At 40.8% G+C, this 23,763-nt stretch overlaps 2 protein-coding genes across 34 annotated transcripts in view; both read right to left on the minus strand.

Moving 5' to 3' along the window:
- Positions 1 to 8,314, minus strand: part of DCSTAMP (dendrocyte expressed seven transmembrane protein) — a 44,836-nt gene extending 36,522 nt beyond the window's left edge. Inside the window, exons 1-3 of one of the 4 annotated variants that reach the window (XM_083749264.1) lie at positions 8,140 to 8,313; positions 4,477 to 4,552; positions 302 to 416 (exon numbers count right to left, since the gene is read on the minus strand). The gene's annotated coding sequence lies outside the window, so the exon portion shown is untranslated. Of the gene's footprint in view, positions 1 to 301; positions 417 to 4,476; positions 4,553 to 7,886; positions 8,082 to 8,139 lie in introns of those variants that run through there. The other 3 variants (XR_014566783.1, XR_014566784.1, XR_014566786.1) reach the window with 3 other exon arrangements.
- Positions 8,315 to 10,385: 2,071 nt separating this feature from the next.
- RIMS2 (regulating synaptic membrane exocytosis 2) overlaps positions 10,386 to 23,763 on the minus strand; it is a 348,435-nt gene continuing 335,057 nt past the window's right edge. For all 30 annotated transcript variants that reach the window (XM_083748880.1, XM_083748886.1, XM_083748877.1 and 27 more), the window contains 5 exons: positions 18,903 to 19,044; positions 17,302 to 17,414; positions 17,080 to 17,181; positions 14,610 to 14,749; positions 10,386 to 13,556 (listed from right to left, as the gene is read on the minus strand). In XM_083748880.1, coding sequence (XP_083605006.1) covers positions 13,338 to 13,556; positions 14,610 to 14,749; positions 17,080 to 17,181; positions 17,302 to 17,414; positions 18,903 to 19,044 — 716 coding nt within the window. In that variant the 3' untranslated portion in view covers positions 10,386 to 13,337. The remainder of the gene's footprint in view (positions 13,557 to 14,609; positions 14,750 to 17,079; positions 17,182 to 17,301; positions 17,415 to 18,902; positions 19,045 to 23,763) is intronic.

A 23,763-nucleotide genomic window follows, 5' to 3' on the forward strand; every position in this document is an offset into this window, starting at 1 on the left:
TGAGGGCCAGGCAGGCCAAGGCCGTTTGCAGATGCTGAGGCACTGAAAAGTTAATACCATAAATCCAGACTTTTAACTCCACACCTTTGCAACACAACGCCACATCGTGTGCCCTAGTCCACAGTGGCATTTATGTGTATTATTATTACCATTCCATTTCCATTGTGTGGTCACTCCAAAAGGTCACTGGCAACCTCTCCCATTATTCTCGCAGCAATCCCGTAAGGTAGGTTAGGTTAAAGATAGTAGCGGGTCCATAGCTATTTGGTGACAATTACAGCTTAGCGGGATTTGAACTTACAGCATTCTGAGCTCTGCATCACACTGGGTGTCAGGCAGGGGCCACATCCTCCTTCTCCACCACTCACTTGTTTTTGCTGATCTGCACGAGACCCAAAAGGCCTCATCTTGCTAATCTGCATGTCAAAAAGAGAAAGAAACTTCAGGAAACAACCTATGTTTCCTGGCTGACTGGGGTCTGAAAGCACAATAGCCACTAGCTTAGAAAGAGATGGTCCACTGATTCCCAGCTGTGGACTACTGCCATATAGCTAGCCAGCCAGCCAGCATGCCTGTCTTCCTTTCCTCTCAGTCCTTTTCTGCCTGCTAAAGGGCTAAATCTATTACGACCACAGCATGGTGACCTGAAAACAGCTGGTTGCTCTGTGTTGATCAACAATCTCCTGGCTAGGGCACTTCTCGATGCCCTGTTTATTGAGCATTCATCCCAGTTTGTTTGCAGGCAGATTATACTACTGTTTAATGAGCTTTTAATCTGATTTGTTTGTGGGGATGCTGGATGACCCTGCAGTTATCTCACACTTTCCCAGTGCATTTTCTTGTGACTTTCCTCACTGTAAAAAGTCTGATCTTTTGGGGAAGTGGGTTTGTTGCACAAGATCTTCCAATGAGCTCTAATTGCTCAACCTGACTTTGACGGTATGTGACTGAATCCCACCCAAAAATAGAGACATTCTGGAAGCGGGTTTCGGAGCAGGTTTTGAAAGGGTCAGCTCAGCTCAGCCGGTGAATGCACTACAGCTCTTGTGATGTGCCGTTCTAAAATGTTTATAGAAGCACTTTTACAGTTCTAAACTAATAGAAATGTGCTAAGTGGTGCTTTCAGAGCATTGGAGTAAATGCAGCTGACAGGCTAACCCCGCAGGTAGGGTGAGAGAAGCTTCAAATCTGCAGAACAATTTGCAAGACAAAGTGGGGAAGAGCAGAGCAGCATATAAGCAAAAAAGTATGATTTATACTTTTTTATAAAGGACATATTGCTGAGCTTATGCATGCCAGGTTATGTGTGTTACCACCAACACAACCTTCTTTTACTCTCACTGCAACTATTCTCTTCTCAGGGCATTTTGTTTTTCCCATACCTCCCTTCTTTCTGTTCCTCCAACCATGTGTACACATTTGCCTGCCAGTTTAGGATTGTACTTCATGCATCTGATGATGTGGAGTGTGATCCAAGAAAAGTTGTGCCATAATGCTTCTGTCACTTTTAAAGATGCCACAAGAATCTAAATATGCCCAAGGGTTTCTTTGCATCAGTTAACTTGCTCTTTGGCCCAAGAGCTCTCGGAAGAGCAGCAAGGTTCCTCAGTCTCCCATTCCACCAGTGTCTGCCTACTGAATTGGGTGAGAATCCACAGAAACACCTGCTAGAAGCATAGGTTCCCCAGAAAGGGGCAAAGTCGATAATGTGTAACTACAGGCTGCCAACATATGACTGAACCTCACTCACCATGGCATGGTGCTGAAGAGAAGCAAAAAGAGACTATGGCAATTAAATGTATTGAATGGGGTAATAAGTTTCAGAAATAATGTCTTAACAGATTGCTTTATTTGTGCATTTAGCAATGACAGAGTAAAGCATCAGAAAGACATACAGATTTTATTTGTCCACTGAAGAACCCTAAGGCTGAATTTCACAGCTTTTATACAGGATCTGGCGTGGCTGTGGTGAATGCCAGACATATGGTCTGAAACCTTTCAGAGATTTTTTGTTAATGTTTGTCCTTCATAACACAATGAGGTTGGGGACACACACACACACAACAACCAACCCCTCCTCACCCGCCACAAACACCCATGGAAAAAAGGGAAAGGGTGGAGTGGAAGCTCTGTACCATAGAGCTCAAGAATAAAAGAATCTACCATGTTATCCTTTCTCATACCAACAAGAGGGAGTTGCCAGTTCCACTTTCTGTTGCACATAGATGCCACCAGTGCTGTTGAGCTAAAGGTGGTATTATACTGCAGGCAGCTACCAGTTCAGCAGTTAGGTGGCATGAGGACTCAATAGATTCCACATGGTCCTATCATACCTCAGACTTGAGCCAAGCTTATTTGGTATGAGCAACCAGTTACTCTGTCTGCTTCCTACTATCCTGCATGCCTGCTCTGCCCTCAGATTGAGAGCTCCCTGTGCCAATTTTAATATGAACAAAAAGCCAGAGACCCAGGTACAGATCTCCCATGTCTTCTGGGTTCCACAGTTTCCCTGTTCCCAGGTCTGGGATAAGAATCACTTCTTTGTATTTATTTGTGAAGCATATATCTACTTCCCTAGGCCAAGGTTGAGAGGTCTCGGCTTGTATGTCCCTTGCATTGTTTCAAAAGCAAAACAGCCAGGCTGCAAAAACTGACTGGCTATCAGTAATAGACTTGTTTGCTTCCTGTCTGCCAAGGTGCTGAACATCACAATTATAAGCATTATTATTGTTTTTAATTTAATGCACTAAACTGATGGAAGGAAGCCCACATGGAGGACATTTCAGTCCTCTTCTTTTATTGACTGTAGGCTTGTAGGAAATGTCACAAATTAGATTGCTTGGGGATTATATACTATACCCTGGCCAGTGACTGACATGTAGCAGATTTCCTCCTCCTCCACATTAGCTAATGGACTCTAGTTGTACAACAAGCTGCATAAAAGCCACCTCTGGCATTTCCCCTTTCTCACTCCCCATCTTGTATGGGAACTTGCACCGTAATTGGATGTTACACAAGACGTGCATCGTGTACAGAACTCTGCACACCTATTTCACAGAGGCACCGTTCCAGCTGTATACAAATGTCAAACGAATGGCTGCAAAATAGGGAAGGCACAGTGGCAAATCAAGCTGCTGAAGGTACAAACCAAGTTGAGTAAGAATAAAGCAAGTAAACAGCAGCCTCTCTTTAATTACTTTCAAAAACACTCAGTAGGGGGTGTAGAAGAGGCTTTATCGTTTATGTCCAACGTTTGCTTTAATCTCCTGTAGTCTTTCTCCACAACTGCAACAAAAACAGGCTGCAATCCTAACCACGTCTCTCCATATGCCTCATTTAACTGAATGGGCTTACTCCCAGGTAAGTGGGGTTAACATTGCAACTCAAGGGTGGTATTCAATTACTTTTTACTCAGAGTAATGTGACTAATTCGGTCCATTAATTTCAATAGGTCTACTCTGAGTCCTGCAGTCCTGTGCCTGGTTTCCTGGGAGAAACTCCAATTGCACTCAGTAACTTACTTTTGAGTAGACAGTTAGGGCTGCGTAGTAAGGTTGCAATCCTGTGTGTTTTTATCTGGGAACTACCAAGAGGGTTCCCACAGATATTCCTAAAAGCCAAGAGTGTCTTTAGGAAAGAAGGTGGTCTTACAGTATTTGGGGCTGAGGGCGCAATCCTGCACCCAAGAAGCTGCTGTAAAGCAAACCAATGTAAATTAAGCCAGCATGAAGCTACACCAGATCCAGACTCCCATTCAGCTCTGCCTAAGCCTGGCAAAGGGAAAATAAGACTTTAAAATAAGTGTTCTACGGCCAGTTGCCAGGTCATGTGACCGAGCTGAACAGGCTTAGGATCCAGACTGAGTATTCCCTCTCTGTTCTGGCCTCCGGCGCACACACCCTTTTTTTGGATTTACAGGGGCCTCAGATTAGCCAGCTTTGGCTGAACTGAGCTGGGTACAATGGCAATCTTCAGCTGGGCCAGAGCTGGGAACTTAATGGCAGCTTAGCTGGACACCTGCTGCACCCTAAGCTACTCAAACCAGCGGATCTTGCCATAGGATTGCTTCCTAAATCATTTAATGGTTTGGTAACAGATCAAACATTAGTGTTTAAACACTAATGTGAGCTGAGCACCTTGAACTGGGCACCAAACTGGTTGCACCTAGATGTCAGGATTCTATTTTTAAAAAGCACAATGTAGAGCCCACAAACTCAGTTCTGTGCCCAGTTCTGCACAGTATCTATTTGCCACTCACAAATTTAACTTCCAGAAATCATGGAGAATCCCGAAAAATGCAAGGTATACTAACAATAAGTTTTCCAGGGTCCAGAAAATCAGCTCTGCCCCAGGTAAAAGGGCGCAGTGAAATCATACATTAAATCTGTCTTTGCCCCCTCAGCATAATAAAGCATTAAAAAGTATGCATATATGCATTAAATATTGTTTCAATTCCAATTAAAAGACCTGGCTTACCTTAAGTATGCCTCTGATCAGGTGTGATCCTTCTTTCAAACTTCAGGTGGCAGTCTTCCTTAGTACCACATGGAACCTGAATAAGAATTTATTTCGTCTTTGAAAAGTTATTATCACTGGCGAAGGAAAAGGAAAATAAAGCATTTCTATGCCACCATCAACTCTGACCCCTGGTGTGCAGCATCCCTCATCATTTCCCCCAATGACCTTACCACAAATTAGGCTAAAAGAAAATGAGCAGCTAAAAATCCCTTTTAAAAATTCCTGTAGAATCTCTATCAGAATCTGCTGCCTCTTGTTTCAGGTGACTCCCAGCCACCTATTAATTGGCTCGTCTGCTTAATTGGCTCCTGCTGTACCTTTCGTGGGCAGAATTACCAGTGCTCAAGGCTTTGTGCAAAAAACTCCAGCTGTGAGTCATTTGCCTTGTTGCCAACATGCCGAAGCTAGTGGTTCTGCTTTGTCACTCACCTGAGTTTTGAGTCCTGGCCCCTATTATATAATTTTTCTTCCCCCCTATCCTCCTCTATATTGCCTAGTGGTGAAGTTTTGCGCATTTATAACAGTACCAGTGAAACAAAATTTAAAAAATCCTTCCAGTAGCACCTTAGAGACCAACTAAGTTTGTTATTGGTATAAGCTTTTGAGTGCATGCACACTGGATCCCCTGCCATGCCATGAAGGAGGTTTATTTATATAAAAAAGCTATTGAATCTCCATTGGTTTCTGCCTCTAGTCTAGATTGTATGCAGGTCCCCTGTTTTCTCCCTTAATTACGTATTCATTCATTCACTCATATAAGTTTTTTTGTTAAGCTAAACAAGAACTAGACTTGGGGTGATTATATTTGCCTCTTAGTATTTTTTTTTTCAGAGGCTAACAATGAATTCAAAATTATATCTATGTCAATCTTTCTTCATATTAAACTTTATTATACTCTGTGGAAATGATAATGAATTTCATTCTTACCAAGTCAATGTGATAAATAGATGCAGCTCAGTGTTTAATACATAGGTCTCTAACGTCGGCCAGTAAAGTGAGATGAGTGCCGCAACCCCAGAGTCGGCCACGACTGGACCTAATGGTCAGGGGTCCCTTTACCTTTAACCTATCTATAAGGATAGTATTCTTCAGCTTGGAGTTTATATATCTCAAAAGAACAGGCTTTATCTTACAGAATCTCCAGTAGAAGCCTTTGGAGAAAAGGGTTGGTTGATCTGGAAGTATCTACACTAACGACTAATGATATTAATGAATGATTAGTGACATAATTTTAATCTTTAAATGACCAATTTATGCAATTTGAAGAGAATGTGGTTGTTAAGATAAGAGATACTGATTCTATATTGATTAGAACACTAGAACAAAAATATGAAAACTGAAATTGAAAGATGATCAGGTTTTACATAAAAATTAATTGTACTGAAGAACTCCAGGCAGAACAAAAACAAAACAAAAAAGGGAGAGGAAATAGATTCTTAAGGAGAAGATTCAATACAAGTGGGATATATCTTTTAAAACAATATTTTGATTTAAGCATAAGTGGTATACAGTTAAACAATGCCAGCTTACATCCATAACTATTAGGAGAACTTCATCAGATGAGCGCAACAAGAGAAGTTATTAACATTCCTTGTTCTTGAACTAAGTCACTACCTAATTCTTCTAGCGTTTATTGAATTTTGAGCAGGACACTGTAGAATCTGGTTTCTTAATCTGGTCCGCAGCCTAAAGCAGAAGACAGACAGGCCCATCCCACATGCTCATAATTTTCAAACTCTAAGGATCAGGTCACATGAAGCTATATAATCTGTAAACAGGATTCCTGACACTGAAATCAATGTCAGTTACTTCCAGGTAAATGAGATAAGGGTCCTGGCAAGCACCCTTTCTGCTGCATTTACTGATGAAAGAAACCTCTTCAGCAAGGCACTTGAAACAGGGTTTTGCTTCCCTCCCTGCTTAGCATTTAATTCCACAGCACATGCTTACGCTATATTTTTCTTTAATGGCTGCATTCTTTCTGCTTGGAGTCAAGCTGTGTTAGTAGGCATAAGCTCAACGTATGAGGCCCGTAAATAATATGCTGGTAAACCCAAATATGTTATTGCAGAAAGAGCTGGTCTGAATGTTCAGAATGATGAAAATTTCAGCTAGGAATCTCAATCATGCTTCTGCATTCCCATTTCTAAGCTGGGCCTTGTGTTCCAGAGGTCATCTGAAGCATGGATTTTGCTGTAATGATTTCCTGCTTTACAATCAGATATTCAGCAGAGCAAATTTTTCACACTCCTGAAAACCCCAGCTTTGATGCACAGACAACACACATATATTAAGAGGTGGGAAAGCCCTGGTATGTGAGCCAGAGACAGTGTGGATGAAACCTGGGTTCTACTCTAGATCCCCTGCTGACCACCAGCTGTTTGATGTTGTACAAAGTGTGCAATTGCCGCTCCTTTCTTTGCAATAACATGGGGAGTGGAACGACTAGGCTGAGAAGTAGATTTGTGTTTCTTGCCAATATGCCCAAAGTCATCCATGAGTTTTGCAAATACGGGCATGCCGTTTTTCAGGATTCAACTGCATTTTGAGGTTTGAGGCTTTGAATAGATGTAAAGCAGGACTTGAAATTCACATATGCATTGGCTGCATTGCATTTGCATTCCTCTGCTGGGGCTTGGTGAGGTTTTTCAAAACCCTTTGCTTTTATTTTACTACGAAGAAAAAAAAAAGGTCAGGGGTAAAGGGAAGGTGAAACTGGGGCTGCCTGTTTCAGTGGGAAATAGTCCTCTGGGTTTGCCTTAGTGAGAGAGATTGTGTGATTGTTTTAAGGGTGAATGGCTGTGTGAGGGCCTGACCACACCCACATTTACTTATACAGTGGTACCTCAGGTGAAGAACTTAATTCGTTTCGGAAGTCCATTCTTAACCTGAAACTATTCTTAACCTGAGGTACCACTTTAGCTAATGGGGCCTCCTGCTGCTGCCGCGCAATTTCTGTTCTCATCCTGAGGTAAAGTTCTTAACCCGAGGTACTATTTCTGGGTTAGCAGAGTCTGTAACCAGAAGCGTCTGTAACCCGAGGTACCACTGTAGAGACTTTTCTACATCCCCCTGTTAAATATGTCCTCAGAACTGTTCAAATTAAAAGCCAGCAAAATATAAAGTACAATCACAATTCTAAAGCAACCAATCACTTTTGGATCTGGGCACCCCCACTACTTGAATGCGGCCCCCAACAACTTTCCACAGAAAGCTTTCTGCAGCCCATGACTTCTGATGAGGTCAAGGTAGTTGGGAGAATCCACTCAAGGTCAATTCCCCTCAGTCTCCCTATTAAATTAGAATTAATTTTATTGTATTTGAAGTCGGCTTCTCTTTGGATGGATCTATACATTCAGTAGTCTTACCACACGATACATTTTTGTCACCCGCAGTCACATGGTGCAGTCACTTGATGTTTGGCGAGCGTATGGTTGCGATGTCCTCTGTTTAATGTTGAGCAGGTCAGAGGAGTTGAAGGAGAAATGGTTTTATTACAGAACTGCTTAGAGCAGGCCTTCTCTCCCTTAGCTGCCTTCTCCCTCTGCTTCCAGGCCTGCCTGCTGCTTGGGCCTAACTTCCTAAACGACCTATGGGAGCTGCCCTTAAAGGTATACTCACATTTATCCTTAGCAATGACGACCACAGAACTGCATTGAACCCTTTCGCGTCGTTCATATGGATCCTGCGGCGTGACAAAGGCAAAAATAGGTCAGTTGAAGCTACTAGCTGTGACTCATTGACATCTGGGCATGACAAATTGACAAATGACGCAGCAGAAGTAGGTTGGAAGAACAGGCTTCACAAGGCTGTGTCAGAGCTGCCTCTGCCGATTCCTGTTATTGGGGGAGTTTGTCCCCCCCCCCCCCCCGTTTGTAATTTCAGCTGTTGGCGGCAGCTGCAGAATTCTACTTGTTTTCATGAATTAAATGGCAGCAGAATCACTTACTGCACAGTTAGCCAAGTTCACTCTACTGCAGTGTTATCCAACAAAAAGGAAATGAATGCAAAATCAAACAATTGCTGTCTTAATTGACCAGCACATTAGCTTGCGATGTACCAGAGAGCCGTAAATAAAAAGGTTGCCGTTGTCATTGCATATTTGTTACCTGAACACCACAGTTAAGGTGCAGCTCCCCTAACTCAATGAAGGAATGCGTGAGGGGACTTGTCATGTAGACTAGCTCCACTACACTGGCAATCTACATAGCGGCCACAACTCCCACTGCCTGAGCATTTGGCTGGGTGAGAGGGTTCTCCACACCCATGTCCTGATGTATGTGTGCAGAGCTCCCCTGCTCCCCAGAATGGGCCAGGGACCCTCCTTGCCTCCAGCTCTGGGTATGTACACCTCTGTGTCCCCAAAGCCCTCTCTGATGTGCTCCAAATGTGTGGATGGCAGGAGGGCATGTCTGCTGGGCCTGTCAGTGGCAGGGATTGGGATGGATCTATTTCAATGCAGGCCAAGAAACTCAAACAACAGTTAGCCATCACACCAGTAACACCAAAACCAGTTCAGGTTCCTTCTGTTCCCTCCTGTGCTGCCTTTGGAAATAGGCAGATGGGCCTTCTAGCAGCTATTAACTTTTAACTGTCCTAGTACTGTTATTATTTTATTGTGTTTGTTTCTACGGTGAAAAACTCAATACGATGAAAGTAATAATCAGTTAAAATAATAAAATCAGAATTCAGCTAAATGCCCGCTAGAATATGTATTTCATCAGTCTTCTGTAGTTCACCATCTGATTTGAGTCGTTGTTGTGGTTATTATTATTCTGACCAGCAATTCCATACAAGATCAGTGTTTCAAAAATATTCAGTAGCAAAATGCTTGCTGATCTAGCCTATAGATGCCTAAGCAGCATATGTAGCAGTCTGACATAAGAATTCATCTAGGAATACTGCTGAGATGGGGATAGCAGTAACTGCCTGATCAACACACAAATGTGTTGCTCTAGAAGGGTGCTCATTTATGCATGAAACAGTAAGATACTATTTAGCTTCCAGCCTGCTGTATCTGATTGAATAACAATAGGAAGGTTGCCGCTTGCATAGAAGCAAAACAAGGTCACTAAACATGTTCTTAAAACACTTACAACTAAACCCACACTGCCATGACTCTAGGTAGGCTGTATTATGCATGCTGCTTCTAGTCACATGCTGCATTCTCTTCCATCACATTGTGTAAATTTATACACTGAACAGTAAGGCTTTAGCTGATTTGACAGCCATGGAAGTTTTTAATCAGCTCCAAGTTTGTTCTTTGGGTCTCTGTGCATGCTGTTTAGTTATCCCAATTATTGCACAAATATGCTTATTAAGGCTTAGAGCTTTATTAAGCTGTACATATTAGAAATAATTTGTGAGTTTATTTAATGAGCCTTCCACATCACTGTCATTAGTTCCAAGACCAATGCTCTGCAGTTATGTCTGCACTTTAAAGAAACTGCCACACTACTGAAGAATCGCCATCTCATGAATAACACATGCTGATATTTCAAGACTTTAGAGCAGTGTTTTCCAAACTTGGGGTGCCAGCTGTTGTTGGACTACAACTCCCATCATACCTAGCTAGCGGGACCAGTGGTCAGGGATTATGGGAATCGTAGTCCAAAAACAGCTCAGGACTCAAGCTTGGGACACACTGGTTTACAGCAACCTTTGAAAAGGCACAAATACCAAAGAATTCACTTCACAAGCTCCACAAAATGAGAATGGTGTCATCAGTGCTCCTACCCTCTTCAATGGGTCTTGCACAGGAAATGTTCCTGCAAAATTTCAAGTCATTGTTCTTTAGCTTTCCAAGATCATGAATGCCCTTTTTTTTTTGCAGGGTGGGGGAGATGAGAAAAAGAATCACTTACAAATTCTGTAAAGAAAATGTTTTATTTAAAGTGTTAAATACCATCACCAGAATGAATTTGATTTACATTAGTTGGTGTTCATTAACAGGCCTAATCTGCCCTTTTCTCCCCCAATGTCAATTCCCTTTACTTTTAAAACAGACTATGTACAAGACAGCTGTGGTCACTGGAAGAGTGCTATTTACATGACTAAATTATAAGTAGAGTTGCAGACATGTGAATATCTTAAAAAAATACAATCAACTTTTAAAATAAATACTGCATAATGACCAGGTATGTACAGACTTTCCATACGGTCATGTCCTTCTTGTCTCAAATAGAAATAATTTAATAATAGGAATATGCATAAAAGAATGCATTGACTGCATGTCACAGTATCAGGAAGAGAGTCATACGTCTTAAAAAATGGTTTTACTCCTAAAGGATAATGCAAAGGTATGTCTTTAGCATTCATGGGTTGCCATATACAGGTGAATGAAATAATTTAATCACCAAAATTTTACCAATCTTCTTTAACTTAATACATGTAAGTTTGGCGGGGGAGCAGTCATTCCACTCTAGTAATTTTCTTGTGGATGCATGGAAATCCCATCAGCAAGTGCTTCTCCCTTCATTTCAGAAGAGAAGCATCTCCATACCAGAGTTTTTCCCCACTGGTATACAGAGGGAATTCTAAATAGCTGCATGTGTGCAAATCACCAGGCATTTTAGCATCCGTGTCCATGGTGCTTGCGCATGGTTCGTGAATGTACTTAATGGACTGTGCTCTTAATTTTGATGTATGTCAAATTGTACCATATAAAAGAAAAGGCCTTAGAAGGGACACCTATTTTTTTACTTTTGCCATCCTGTGATGCATGTACATTTTGGGATAACACTACAGATTTTTCATACAAAATCAGAGTACTTGTGTGCATGGCCTTAATTTAAACAGTGTATATTCAAATATTATTGCAACACTTAGACATTAAACAATAGGTATGTATTAAAGGCATCTAAAGACACATTGAAAAGGATGATGGACTTGAACATTAACAAGTTACATTCCCTTTCATCAGGAAATAATAAGAGATCAGGACTTAGAATACCCCCACCTTTCCACCCCTCCTTCCAGTGGTACTAAATTATCTGATACATAGGAGACAGATGTATATGTTTCTTCAAATACCTGTGGTATCTGCATTTAGGCTCTTGGTGATGGGTGTCAAAAAATTAGTAAATTGCATGTACTTTATTTAAGGCGTTTAAAAATCAGCAGGTGAAATCCTGCCATCACTTAGGGCATGTAAATACCACTAATTGAAAGACAGATGCGGGGTTGCAGTTTGAATTGTGACTTTTAATGTCAGGCTGATATTCACTGATTTGCCATCACATAGTTTATAAAAACTGAACAGAACAGCTTATTTGCTATTTATTGTAACCCTAAGTGGGTAATAATATGTTTGGCTCAGTGCAAATTATAAGATGCTGATATTTAGCAAGACAAACATCTTGTATTTCTTTAAGACCATCCATAAATGATAGTTCAACCTTTGAATGAATGATGCTGGTGCTGAAAACAAATTTATTGAAGACATTTTACAAATGGCCACATGATTCCAGTATTTTGCTGTAGAATTTAATTTGAAGGTGACAAAAAAAGAAAATAAGTTTCCATGCACTGTACAATAAACTGCAAAAAGTTCAAATTTTTTATCAAATACATGCTGAATTATTGTAATGTACTCCCCAAGCCATGTTGCAAAATTCTTTTCAACATGCTTGAAAAAAGTTCTTAAACAATATTCTGTTCCTCTCAAAGATTTCAGAAATGCAGAATCATCTGCAACCCTGAACCAAATATGGGGCATGAGAGTAGTTAAGTCAAAAAGTAGCGGTTTCAGAGTATAATGATCATCCTGGGAGGTAGGAAGGGAATGAGAGAGCAAAAGGAGGGAGGTGTAGACAAGAAGGGGAAAAGAAGTATACAATTTGCACATATCGTTGAACTTTACAAGGCTTGTACCTTTTACATTTAAATAAATTTAATATATTACACTTATTTCTTGTCACATAAACGTAATTTTAAATATTTGCTAGAAATTATTTATTTTTCATTTATGTCTGCCAAAACACAGACCATGATTGGTTTAAAGAATGATAAACTTGGTGTGTCTTACCACCCTGTTGCATTCTCTCCCTTTTAAAACCATGCACTAGTGAAATTTATTTTTAAAAATAATATAAATTGTTGAAAATGGCTGATTTATTCTTTTTTTTTTTTTGCAAGTTGCAGCCCCAAGAAAATAATTTAAGTGTTCAGCATAATCTGTGTCCATGCAAAAAAGTTTCTTTAATTTCATACAGTACAGTATAGCCACAGAATTTTATTTTTCAGAGTCCACACGCTGGAGTTGACTCCAGCAGTAGCTGAAGTTATGAAGCCTGCCACTATAAGACTTCAACCTTTCTGATAAGGCAAGGTTCCTCTGCTGCAAATAACGGCTATGACAGCTGGCGTTCCTTTAATGGCTCTTTTCTTCCATCCTTCCGATTGTGGCATAGCTTCTTTGGGTAGCTCCATATTTCTGTGGCATAACCAGGCTTGGGTGGGGACGAGGAGAAGGGGCAGGTAAAGAAAAGGGAGCAAGAAAATAGATGTGGCATTGAAAGGGATTCTTGTTGCATGAGACAGCTTGATTCTTTGAGTTTAATCCATGGCTTCAGATTGGACTAAAACTTGAGTGTCACTGAACTCCAAACCATTCAGTTCTTTCCAGCTCCACTCCTTCACCTGAGGACTTCCTTTAGAGCACAATGTGTGCAACTTCCTCTGAGAACACAGGATCGCTTTTGTAGCCCTAGAAACAGGCTCCGAAGACACAACATTAAGCATGCAGTGTTACCAGGGTTTGCGACCTGTTAATTATTTTTTTTGTAACGCTGGTTGCTATGACAACAGTTTCACAGCTGCTATGAACGAGCATAAGAAGGTCCTGTTGAACTTTCAAGAGACGACTGGGAAGCCCTTCTCGTAAGAGGGGCTAAAGTTGGATCTACTAGGGATGAAGGGGGGAAAAGTTTGAACCAGCCAATCACCATATTGGACAATTCCAGTTCGTCTAAAAGTATCTGTGCCACTCCCATAAAGGATTTGTGATCCATGCGTCCATAGTCTCCCCACACAATAATCTGTTGAGTTAAAAAAAGAAGACATAGGTTTTAGGAGCAGGGCAAAATGAAGTAGATTCTTCACGTCAATTAACAAGATGATCTAGAATCAACAAATGGGAAGTTTCAGAATCTTGCCATTTCCTAAGGTGAGCAATCTGACAAACCTGGGCTGGGCTCCCAATTACTGTGCATGGATCCAAGTGCTGTTACACATATTCTGGGACTCTTCCCTTGTTAATCTTCTGACTGAGGTCTCTCAAACTCCAGAGAACCCTGACTTTTGGAATCTGGATTGTGGCAAGAATAGCCTCAAATGTCTCGTTTTTATTCTACTTCTTGTACAAACAAGGATTTACCCCCAACCCCAACACCTTGTAGCTGAGCCTGACAAAATTTCAACCTTTCTCTTCACTGTTTAAAGCAGCTTGATATGAACATGTATTTGGAAACCCAGCATGTGTTTGGTTTATGAGGTATCTGCTACCATGCTTGTGCATAGTGTTATTAATCTGTCCTGAGATCAAACTTAAATTTTGCCATAATTTCTGATATTCTTCAAATCTGCTTTCCACCGAAGTTCACAGAATACTAAGGCACTTATTAATGGCAGGACCTTCCTTTCGTTATAGAGGGGAGCGGAATGAATCCCTAAGAATTGCCAGCATAACATTTTCAGTGATATTCATTTCTTGGATTTAGCTCTCAGTTTGTCTCAGCAGAAAGTGCACAGAATATAAAGCCATCTCACTCAAATTATACGGAATATCAAACGCTGGATGCATCTTCTTGATAGAAATAAATAAAACACAAAGAATGATACCACCTGCTATTCATTATTCATTAACTGGCTATTTGCTCTTAAAGATTTGTTGTGTTAGTAAGATGAGATACGATTCAAAATTAGTGTTGCAGGAAAATACTAATCTGCAGATATTTAGTTTAGAATAATAGAGAGTTTAAGAGGCAGCTATGTGAGAAAACAGCATAAGGGAGCAGTCAGACTTAGGCATTTCAGTTAATGATGCTAGAAGGGAAGGGTTTTAGATATGCATGGCTAAGGGTGCAAATTACCTGTAAAACTTTTCCTTGGGGACTTTCTTCAAATGACAACAGCTGCTGGTAAAGAGGTTCCAGCGTTTTTCTTGCCACCTTTGTTTTCTTTTTGGCTATACAGACTCCATTTTCTAATAGATACACCTTTACATATGGTGCTTTGGGGAGAAAAATATAAAGATCTGTTAGTCACCAGTTTTTGCACATTAGCTATGCAGTTTTAGCACCTTATGCAAAATCCTGACATTTAACTGATAAATACTTTAATTAAACACACACTCATACATTTCATTTATGAGCATTTATTCCCAAGGCATTCTGGATAGCCAACCTCCTTCAGTTCTCTCCCTCCCTTGGCACTATGAAGCAAATCAGGTATGTTTATTTATTTATTATATTTTGCAGTCTTTGCTGAAAAGTTTTCTATACACTATATAGTAAACAGCCTGAATAATTATTCATTTAACTGAGAAAATAGTAATACAACTGTAATAATAAAACATAAAACAGTCAATTATTATTGTTTACAGCTTCATCCTGGCATGACTGACAATTCTGATTTCAAGAATTAATGGCACTACAGTGATACCTCGGGTTACAGACACTTCAGGTAACAGACGCTTCAGGTTACAGACTCCGCTAACCCAGAAATAGTACCTCAGGTTAAGAACTTTGCTTCAGGATGAGAATAGAAATCGTGCGGCCGCAGCGGGAGGCCCCATTAGCTAAAGTGGTGCTTCAGGTTAAGAACAGTTTCAGGTTAAGAACGGACTTCCAGAACAAATTAACTTCTTAACCCGAGGTACCACTGTATTGCTTCATGGCAGAATAAAGGAAAGAGGGCAAGTTTGTTGTGATTTTCAGTATTAAGAAATGAAGTTACAGTTGTACCTCGGAAGTCAAACAGAATCCATTCCGGAAGTCTGTTCGACTTCCAAAATGTTCGGAAACCAAAGCGTAGCTTCTGATTGGCTGCAGGAAGCTCCTGCAGCCAATCAGATGCCGCAGAAGCCCTGTTGGATGTTTGGGTTCCAAAGAACGTTCACAAACTGGAACACTCACTTCCGGTTTGCAGCGTTTGGGAGCCAAAACGTCAGAGTACCAAGGCATTTGGGATCCAAGTTACAACTGTAATGAGATTCTAGATGCCTGGGAACATATACTGGCTGGTAGTGGTACTCCAAGGTTTCAGGTAGGAATGACTCTCAGCCTTACTTTGAGATGTGTGGGATAGAACCTAGGACCTTCTGCATGCAAAGCAGATGCTCTACCACTGATCTACAGCCCTTTCCCTATAGGGGAATGTAAGAACTTTAACAGTAGCCTTGCTGAATCAGGCCAAAGGTCTACTCCAGCATCCTGTTCTCAGACAGGACAACCAGAAGGAAAGCCTGCAAGTGGAACATCAGTGGAATAGCACTAACCCAAATTTTGTCACACTCAGAATAGACTTATGCCCACTGATTGTGGTGGGTCTACTTTTTGTATGCCTAAGGGGTTATCAGTCTAAGAGTATTTTTATTTGGAGTTATTTAGACCCTGTCTACTACCTGAGGTTCTTGAGGTAGTCTACAATGTATTTTAGGGACGCAGGTGGCGCTGTGGGTTAAAGCCTCAGCGCCTAGGACTTGCCGATCGAAAGGTCGGCGGTTCGAATCCCTGCGGCGGGGTGCGCTCCCGTCGCTCGGTCCCAGCGCCTGCCAACCTAGCAGTTCGAAAGCACCTCCGGGTGCAAGTAGATAAATACCTTACCAGCGGGAAGGTAAACGGCGTTTCCGTGTGCGGCTCTGGCTTGCCAGAGCAGCGATGTCACGCTGGCCACGTGACCCGGAAGTGTCTCCGGACAGCACTGGCCCCTGGCCTCTTAAGTGAGATGGGCGCACAACCCCAGAGTCTGTCAAGACTGGCCTGTACGGGCAGGGGTACCTTTACCTTTACCTTTACAATGTATTTAAAATGCAATAAAGTAGTTATGAGTTACTAGGGGGGTGGGGGGAGTAGCAGCGGCAAACATGTATTTGTTTCCTCTCAGTCCTCAAATGTTTCAGCATCACTCTGCAGCTGAAACAGCTGCCAAAGCTACAAGGCTAAGTTCCTCACACTGGGCAGCTGCTGTTCCATCTACCACCAAATCGAGAGAGCAAGGCTGTTAGAAATCTTCCTCCAGTCCTCAGATGTTGCTCTGATGCGGAATCTTTGAACCTCAGCTGGTCTCATAGAAAATCATCCTGGTCCCTAATAGTAAGAACTGCCATACGTTTGCCCATTGATTACGTGGGTCGAAGCTACATAGTTAAAATACTTCTACATTTAATATATGAAATTGATATATCAGAGAAGTTGGAAGGTTCAGTCAATCTGCTTTTTAAAAATAGTTGTATAGAGGTGGCCTATGAGACAAGCCTTTGGCTATTGTGGCTAGAATAGTTTCTGAACCAGAATGTTCATGTGCTGCCATGTGCTTGGGGTTCAGGTGTATTTCTCTCACCTGGCAGTGTCTTTGAACCTGGTTTTACAACAAGGCCTCGGGCTCGTATTATTTCCACCTCCAACTGTCCCTTTTTGTCCATCATTCCAACCTGGATATCGCCTAAGGAGGAAAAAGAAAAACCCATGTATTGCAAATTAAGGATACAAAGAAGTAAGGTAATTCATGGGAAACCATCTTTTCCCACCAATTGCAGCCATATAAACAAAATTAATTTCTTACCCATTGCCGGTGTTGCCAGTGTTTGGCGACCAACAAGCTGTGCAGGGCCAAGTCCATCCAGAAAGTCACTGAACTGGCTGTCCGCAGCCAATCGCACACCAGGAAAAATCAAACTAATGGGAAAACAACCATATTTTTTTTAATAACAAGTTTCTAAATAATAAAAACAAAGCTATGCATACTGTATTACGGATCTGGCCTACAACAGGGTATACACCCTGTCAGTATTTAACACCTCTACTCAGAGATCTGCACTGGTTGCCTATTTGCGATTGGGGCAAGATCAAAGTGTCACTATTAGTATATAACGCCCTTAAGCTTGGGACTAGTTTACTCACAGGATCACCTTGCCCCATTTATGCCCACTTGCCTGCTTCAAGCTGTGGAACTGGCACTGTTACAGGTGTGACACAATACCCATCCCGTAATTTTAAGAAACTGATAATTTAGCGAGCAGCACCTACACTCCCTGCCTGCTAACATCAGGCACTTGCCTTCACTCTATTTTCAGCACCTGTGAAAATGTTGTATTTGGGCCAGCCCTTATACAGACTTGTGGAAGTTAACAGGATTTATATCTTTTTAGCTGCTGTTGATTTTAATCATCTTTCGAATGTTTTAAATACCATTTTTTACTTTTTAAAAAATCAATAAGTTTAACGTTTTATTCTATATTCATTTAAATCTTTGTAAACTGCTTAGAGGTATACAGATTTTTCAGCCAGGGGCAACCTGGATTCCAGGCTGTAACTACCAATAATAATTAATTTTCTAATCCAAATGCAATTTTGTTTATGGCAGAAAAATGACCTTTTATACTTCTTAGGCATCCATTCTTTGACTGCATTCTTTGACTAGCCTGTCTGACGTAAAGCCAAATGTTTCTAGCTTTGGTTCTGAAAAGTTGACATGATTCTGGAAGTTCAAGTGCTATACAAATTTTGTTACATAACTAAACCAACCATTATGGGCATATGTATAATATGAGCTACTGCATTTGTGATGTCCAAACTCAGCAAATATCACTACTTACTCCTAAAACATGAAAAACCCTCAAGGTACTCCCACAGAATCTGTATAACTCTTGCCTCCAATTTACTTATTTTGTTCTTCATATGAACTAGAAGTAGGGAGCCTGTGATTCTCCATATATTGCTATACCACAGCTCCCAGCATCCCTGACCACTGCTCTTGCTGGTCAGGGCCAACAGAGTTCAACAACATCTGGAGGCCCAGAGGCTCCCTCCCCTTGATACAAACACACCACAGGCATATATTAACTATGTCCTTCCTTTACGTTCATTCCCCTATAAGAGAGGAGGGCACACTACAAGCAACGGCCATTTTACACTTGTTCAATGCACATGTGATCATGCACATCACTGCAACCTGGAAATGACCGGAAAAGGGTGTGTGGGGTGTGTGTGTGCGTAATGGGGAGGGCTTACACATTCTCCGCTGACGTGGGTGGGCAGAAATGCAACCCCTGCACAAATTGGGGATTACCCAGCATGACAAACAATCTGCAGTAGAAAAAGGAATCAGTGATGCTTGGTTTCTTTCCAAAGATCGGAACTTTATAACAAACGTCTCGGACTTACTTCCCCTCTGAGCTGTAACTGTTCATGCTGCCGTCTGTGGATTCCCGGCTGGCTTGACGTGTCATCCAGTTTCTCATCTCCACAGCTAACCCAGTTTCTGTGCTTCTCTGGACTGTGCTCTTTAACTTTTTGCCACCTGCTTCTAAAGAAATATAATGAAATGCTTAGTAGTATCGCATCTCTACAATAAACAGAATACCTGGAAGAGAACGACATAATCCCTATTGTGTCAGCATCTTTTTTTTTTGGAAATCATATTTTTTAAAATTATAGTTGCACCCTTGTGCAACTGAATTACATCACAAATGCTTAAAATATAGTGGTTCTATAACTTAAATGCTTTTTATGGGAACAATGAGAGGGAACATGAAAGTCTGATCTTGAAACATATCAAACTCTTACAGTTAACCAGATGTATACTGTATGCATGAAAATAACTTCGCTTAGCGACCATTTCCCTCCAAAAATTGCACCGAAGCAGCATTGTCAAAACCAAAATTTATCATGGCAGCCATTATAATAACCATTGTATTTTACTTCTATTTAGCCAATGCACAGCTTAATTTTGTACATGTCTACTAAGAAGACAGACCCACTGAGCTCAAATCTTAACTAAGCATTTGAAGCTAACCCTCCCCAAAAAATTGAAGTAGGATGTGGATGTAAACATGTCAGTTGTCACTTGAATTCATTTGTATTTGTATGCTTTCTCCTCCATGTCTTCCATTATCAGCATGACCAAAGCTCAAAAGACTTTACAGTCAATTTGTTTCATTATTGTTGTTTTAGTATGGTGAAGAATGCTTTAAATATATTCCATATAGCAGGTATGGGGAAGCTTTTTCTGTTGAGCATTGAATACCCTTGGGGTAATCTGTTCAGGGCTAAAGCTGGCAGTGGGTGGAACAGTAACTGTGTCTGCTTGGTTTCAGCCTATTATGTTCATATGCTTTAAATTCAGCGCAACCTCTGTCAACCTGGTGACCTCCAGATGTTCTGGACTACAACTTCCATGAGCATCAGCCACACAGCTGCACCTGCACCTGGAAGACACCTGCACCTGGTTGGCAGATGCTACCTTACAGTACAGCAAGCATAATGTTATTGACTCAGTAATAATAATAATAATAATAATACAGTAATAATAAATCCTTAAATAACAGAAAAATGCCAGTGGGCTTTACTGTAGGGACAATAAATGACATTCAAACCATGATATTGAGCTTTCTTGCCTCATGTCCCCTTCTGCCACTATGAGGAACAGAGAATGATATGAAATGTGCCATGACTGTAGCTGGAGATCAATTGATGAAGAAATAGGACCCCCTTTTGTGTGAGTGGAAATGCCTTCTTCTACTCATGCAAGTAGCCATTTGGAGTCAACCAACAACAACTTCAAGAACTTGGCACACCTGATCTGCAAGCAACTTGGTATACAAGATCTGCCTGATGAGGTCTAGAAAAGTGCTAAGTCTCAAACCAGTTATGTGTTCATGTTTCTCTTCCACTGCAATTTATCCTTCCAATGACCCTTATGAGGCCCATAAGATCCAAAGCAGAAATTCAAAGTAGGTTTCTACTATGCTGTCTTAGACATAGGAACCAACTCTTAGGGACCGAGGTCCCTTCGGCACCCCAAATAAAATATTTGAGTGGGCCAGCCCCCAGTTGATGGGCACTGCCTTTCAAATAGTGCGCATGCACCGTGTCATGTGATTGATTATGTGGGACAGGCCTTATGTGTTGTTCAAGTTGGCAGCCCTGGTCTTAGACATGGCCATACAACCTGTTGAAGAGAGATTCCAGCAGCTACAACAATATAATTCCAATATAAATATAATATATTTGGCCTTCTGCTTCCTACTCCTGAAGATGCATATAAGGCCTGTAAGAATTTGGAAAAACTATTGCTGCATAATGGAAACAAAGATACTGTACTGACACTGAACATCTGTGCTGTGAACAGCAATAGTTCAAGGACTTCCAAAGTCTATGCCACCACAAGGAGTATTTCTCTTCATACTACAAGCAAAAACTCCTGGATAAAATGCCTGATGTTTCTGTTGCTCTAAGGATCCTCCTCACACTTCCAGTATCAGTGGCAAGTGGTGTGTGATAGCTTACATATACAGGCGGTGACCATTTTGTGCAGAGGTTTCATGCCTGGCTCCCGTGTGCGGTGCACATAAGTCTGCTCTGCCCTCTTCTGGATCCAAAAGGACTGCATGTTGGCGGTCGCACATCAACTGGACGTGCGCAAAATGGTCACCACTGCCTGTACTCAACAATGTTGCAAAAGAGATTAATTGGCTAGGCAACTGTAAGAATCAGCACTGGCCCTGACAGAATCGGTGACAAAATCTGCAAATGAAAAGGCAGGCAACGTAAGATTTTGATGCGCCTGATATCAAAACTTTTAAGGGACTTACATTTTTTACATAACAATGCACAAAATGATTTGTGTGCTAAATGATTTTCTTTGTATTTGAGAAAGATAATCAGAGACTGTTGTATTACTTATTATTGCAATTAAATTAGTGGTTTCAAGTTTTGTGCTTTTCAGTTTTTTTCTACAAGACTTCTTTTTTTAAATCAAAATTAGCATTTGGGGGGCAGGGAAGGATTCAAGTAGGTAGCCTTGACCTGGATGCAAAAGAGCCTGGGACTGGCACTGGGGACGAGGAACTCATGGCCTCCAGATGTTGTTGGACTGCAAGTCGCATAATCTCTGATCATTTGCCATGCTGGCTGAGGGTGATGGTTCCTCGCCCCTGCCTAGAGCATATGTGCTCTGGGGTTTGGGGTTGGGTTCTTCACATGATGTCTCAGAACATTGCTGTATGTATGTCTGCACAAAGGCCACAGAGAAGTATAAATACTTCAGCTGACCTGTAATCATAGTATAAAACTGGGCAGAAAAAACCCTGCTAGCCTCATGCAGGTCAGTTGTGAGAGTCAACTCTTAATGTGACACTTGCAGCAGGAACAGATCAAGGCTGCACATCTGTACACACATACTTCAGAGTAAGTTCCACTAAGCAAAATTAGGCTTACTTCTAAGTAGGCATGTATGTGATTCAACTGCATGCTATTCTTCCAGGGGATCAATGGGCAGCTCTAGACAACCTTGTTCCAATTTGGAACTAAAGCTACATACATAAGGAGGTCTCATATGGAATAGTATTCACCACAAACAACTGCTTTAGATTTGATATGCAAAATTATTTAAGGTCATCTTCACATGATTTAATCATTATTATAATACAAGCTGTCATGCTTTGGAGTAAACATGCAAGTACATTTAATTTATATTCATTCCAAAGGAAGGTTAGGGATGCAGATGTTGTCAAGCATCATCACCCAAAAACCCCACCCAGGAGTTAATTAACAACGGCTGGTAAATATTAAGCAACTCTAAATAAATAACTACTGCTGTATCATTATTCTCCTGTTTTAGGTTGCTTGTGCATTAATTTCAGTAGCAATTCTGTAGTCCCACGGGCAGAAAACATTTCCATAAAGTGTGAATGCTGAATATCACAGGGCTCCATTATTTTGTTTAAAAAAAATGGGTTCTGAAAGTTATGTAGCTTTTTTGTTTTCATTTTGAAGGACACCATGTATTAGCTACAAATATTGATTGTGACACCTGCTGGTGCTCTCATGGATGCAAGAAACTACCACACAATGTGGCCCTAATCCAGAGGTAGCCACTGTGGAATCAAGTGTCATGGGTGACCAGCTGGGCATTTATTACTAGCACCTGGAGTTTCGAATTCCTATATGGATTGAGACATAGATAGAAAATGGGTAGGATTTCAATAGCTGTATGTGCTTGTGAATGGCCATCAGCATGCAAATATGTCTCACTGAACTGCATCTTCATATCTGAATTGGTGCAGCTACCCTTCCAACCTTACTCTAAGGGTGGAAAACTTACAGAAATTTATTAAAACAAGAGAGAGGAGAGTATAAATTAAAAGAATTTAAGGAATTATCAGGGAAATTAACAACATGGATACAATATCATCATTTGAATGAAGTATTTAAGAAAGATAGGATACAAGGGTTTGGGAGAAAATATCACAACTGGAGAGAGACCTGTTGGAATGTGATGTGAAAGTGCTGTCTAAAATGTATAAAATATTATTGGAAGAGGAGACAAAGAATGAGCAAGTAAAATCCTTAATGACACATTGGGCAATAGATATCGGTCATAATATAGACATGGAAGAATGGGAATGATTGTGAAATAGGGATATAAAATTTACAGCATGTTATGGTCTAAGAGAAAATTATATGAAAATGATATATCAATGGTATCTAACACCGAGTAAACTGGCAAAAATGTCTAAATCTAAATCAAATAAGTGTTGGAAATGTAAAGAGAAAGAAGGTTCTTTTTATCATATATGGTGGTCTTGTAGTAAGGTTAAAGCTTACTGGGAAATGATATACAGTATAATGAATTGAAAAGGATGTTTAAAATAATGTTTGTAAAAAAACACACCCAGCTTTTATTTTGGGAATTATAGGGACAGAACTACCCAAACTGTACAGAAGCTTATTCATGTATGCTACTACAGAGGCAAGAATGTTACTCCCCGCAAAATGGAAATAAGCAGAAGACCCAGCAAAGGAAGAATGGATACAAAAACTTATGGAATACGCAGAAATGGCTAAACTTACCGGAAGAATAAGAATTCAAGATAGCAAACATTTTAATAAAATAATGGAAATGGCTTATTGAATATTTGCAGATAAATTGTAAACAGATAAGAACATTGGCAGCATTATTGTAATAACTTGCAGTTTCATAGGAGTATATATTGAAAGTAGATGAATAAATGAGCAAACTTAT

This window comes from Podarcis gaigeae, assembly GCF_964106915.1.
Source record: "Podarcis gaigeae genome assembly, chromosome: 7".
Classification (NCBI taxonomy): domain Eukaryota; kingdom Metazoa; phylum Chordata; class Lepidosauria; order Squamata; family Lacertidae; genus Podarcis; species Podarcis gaigeae.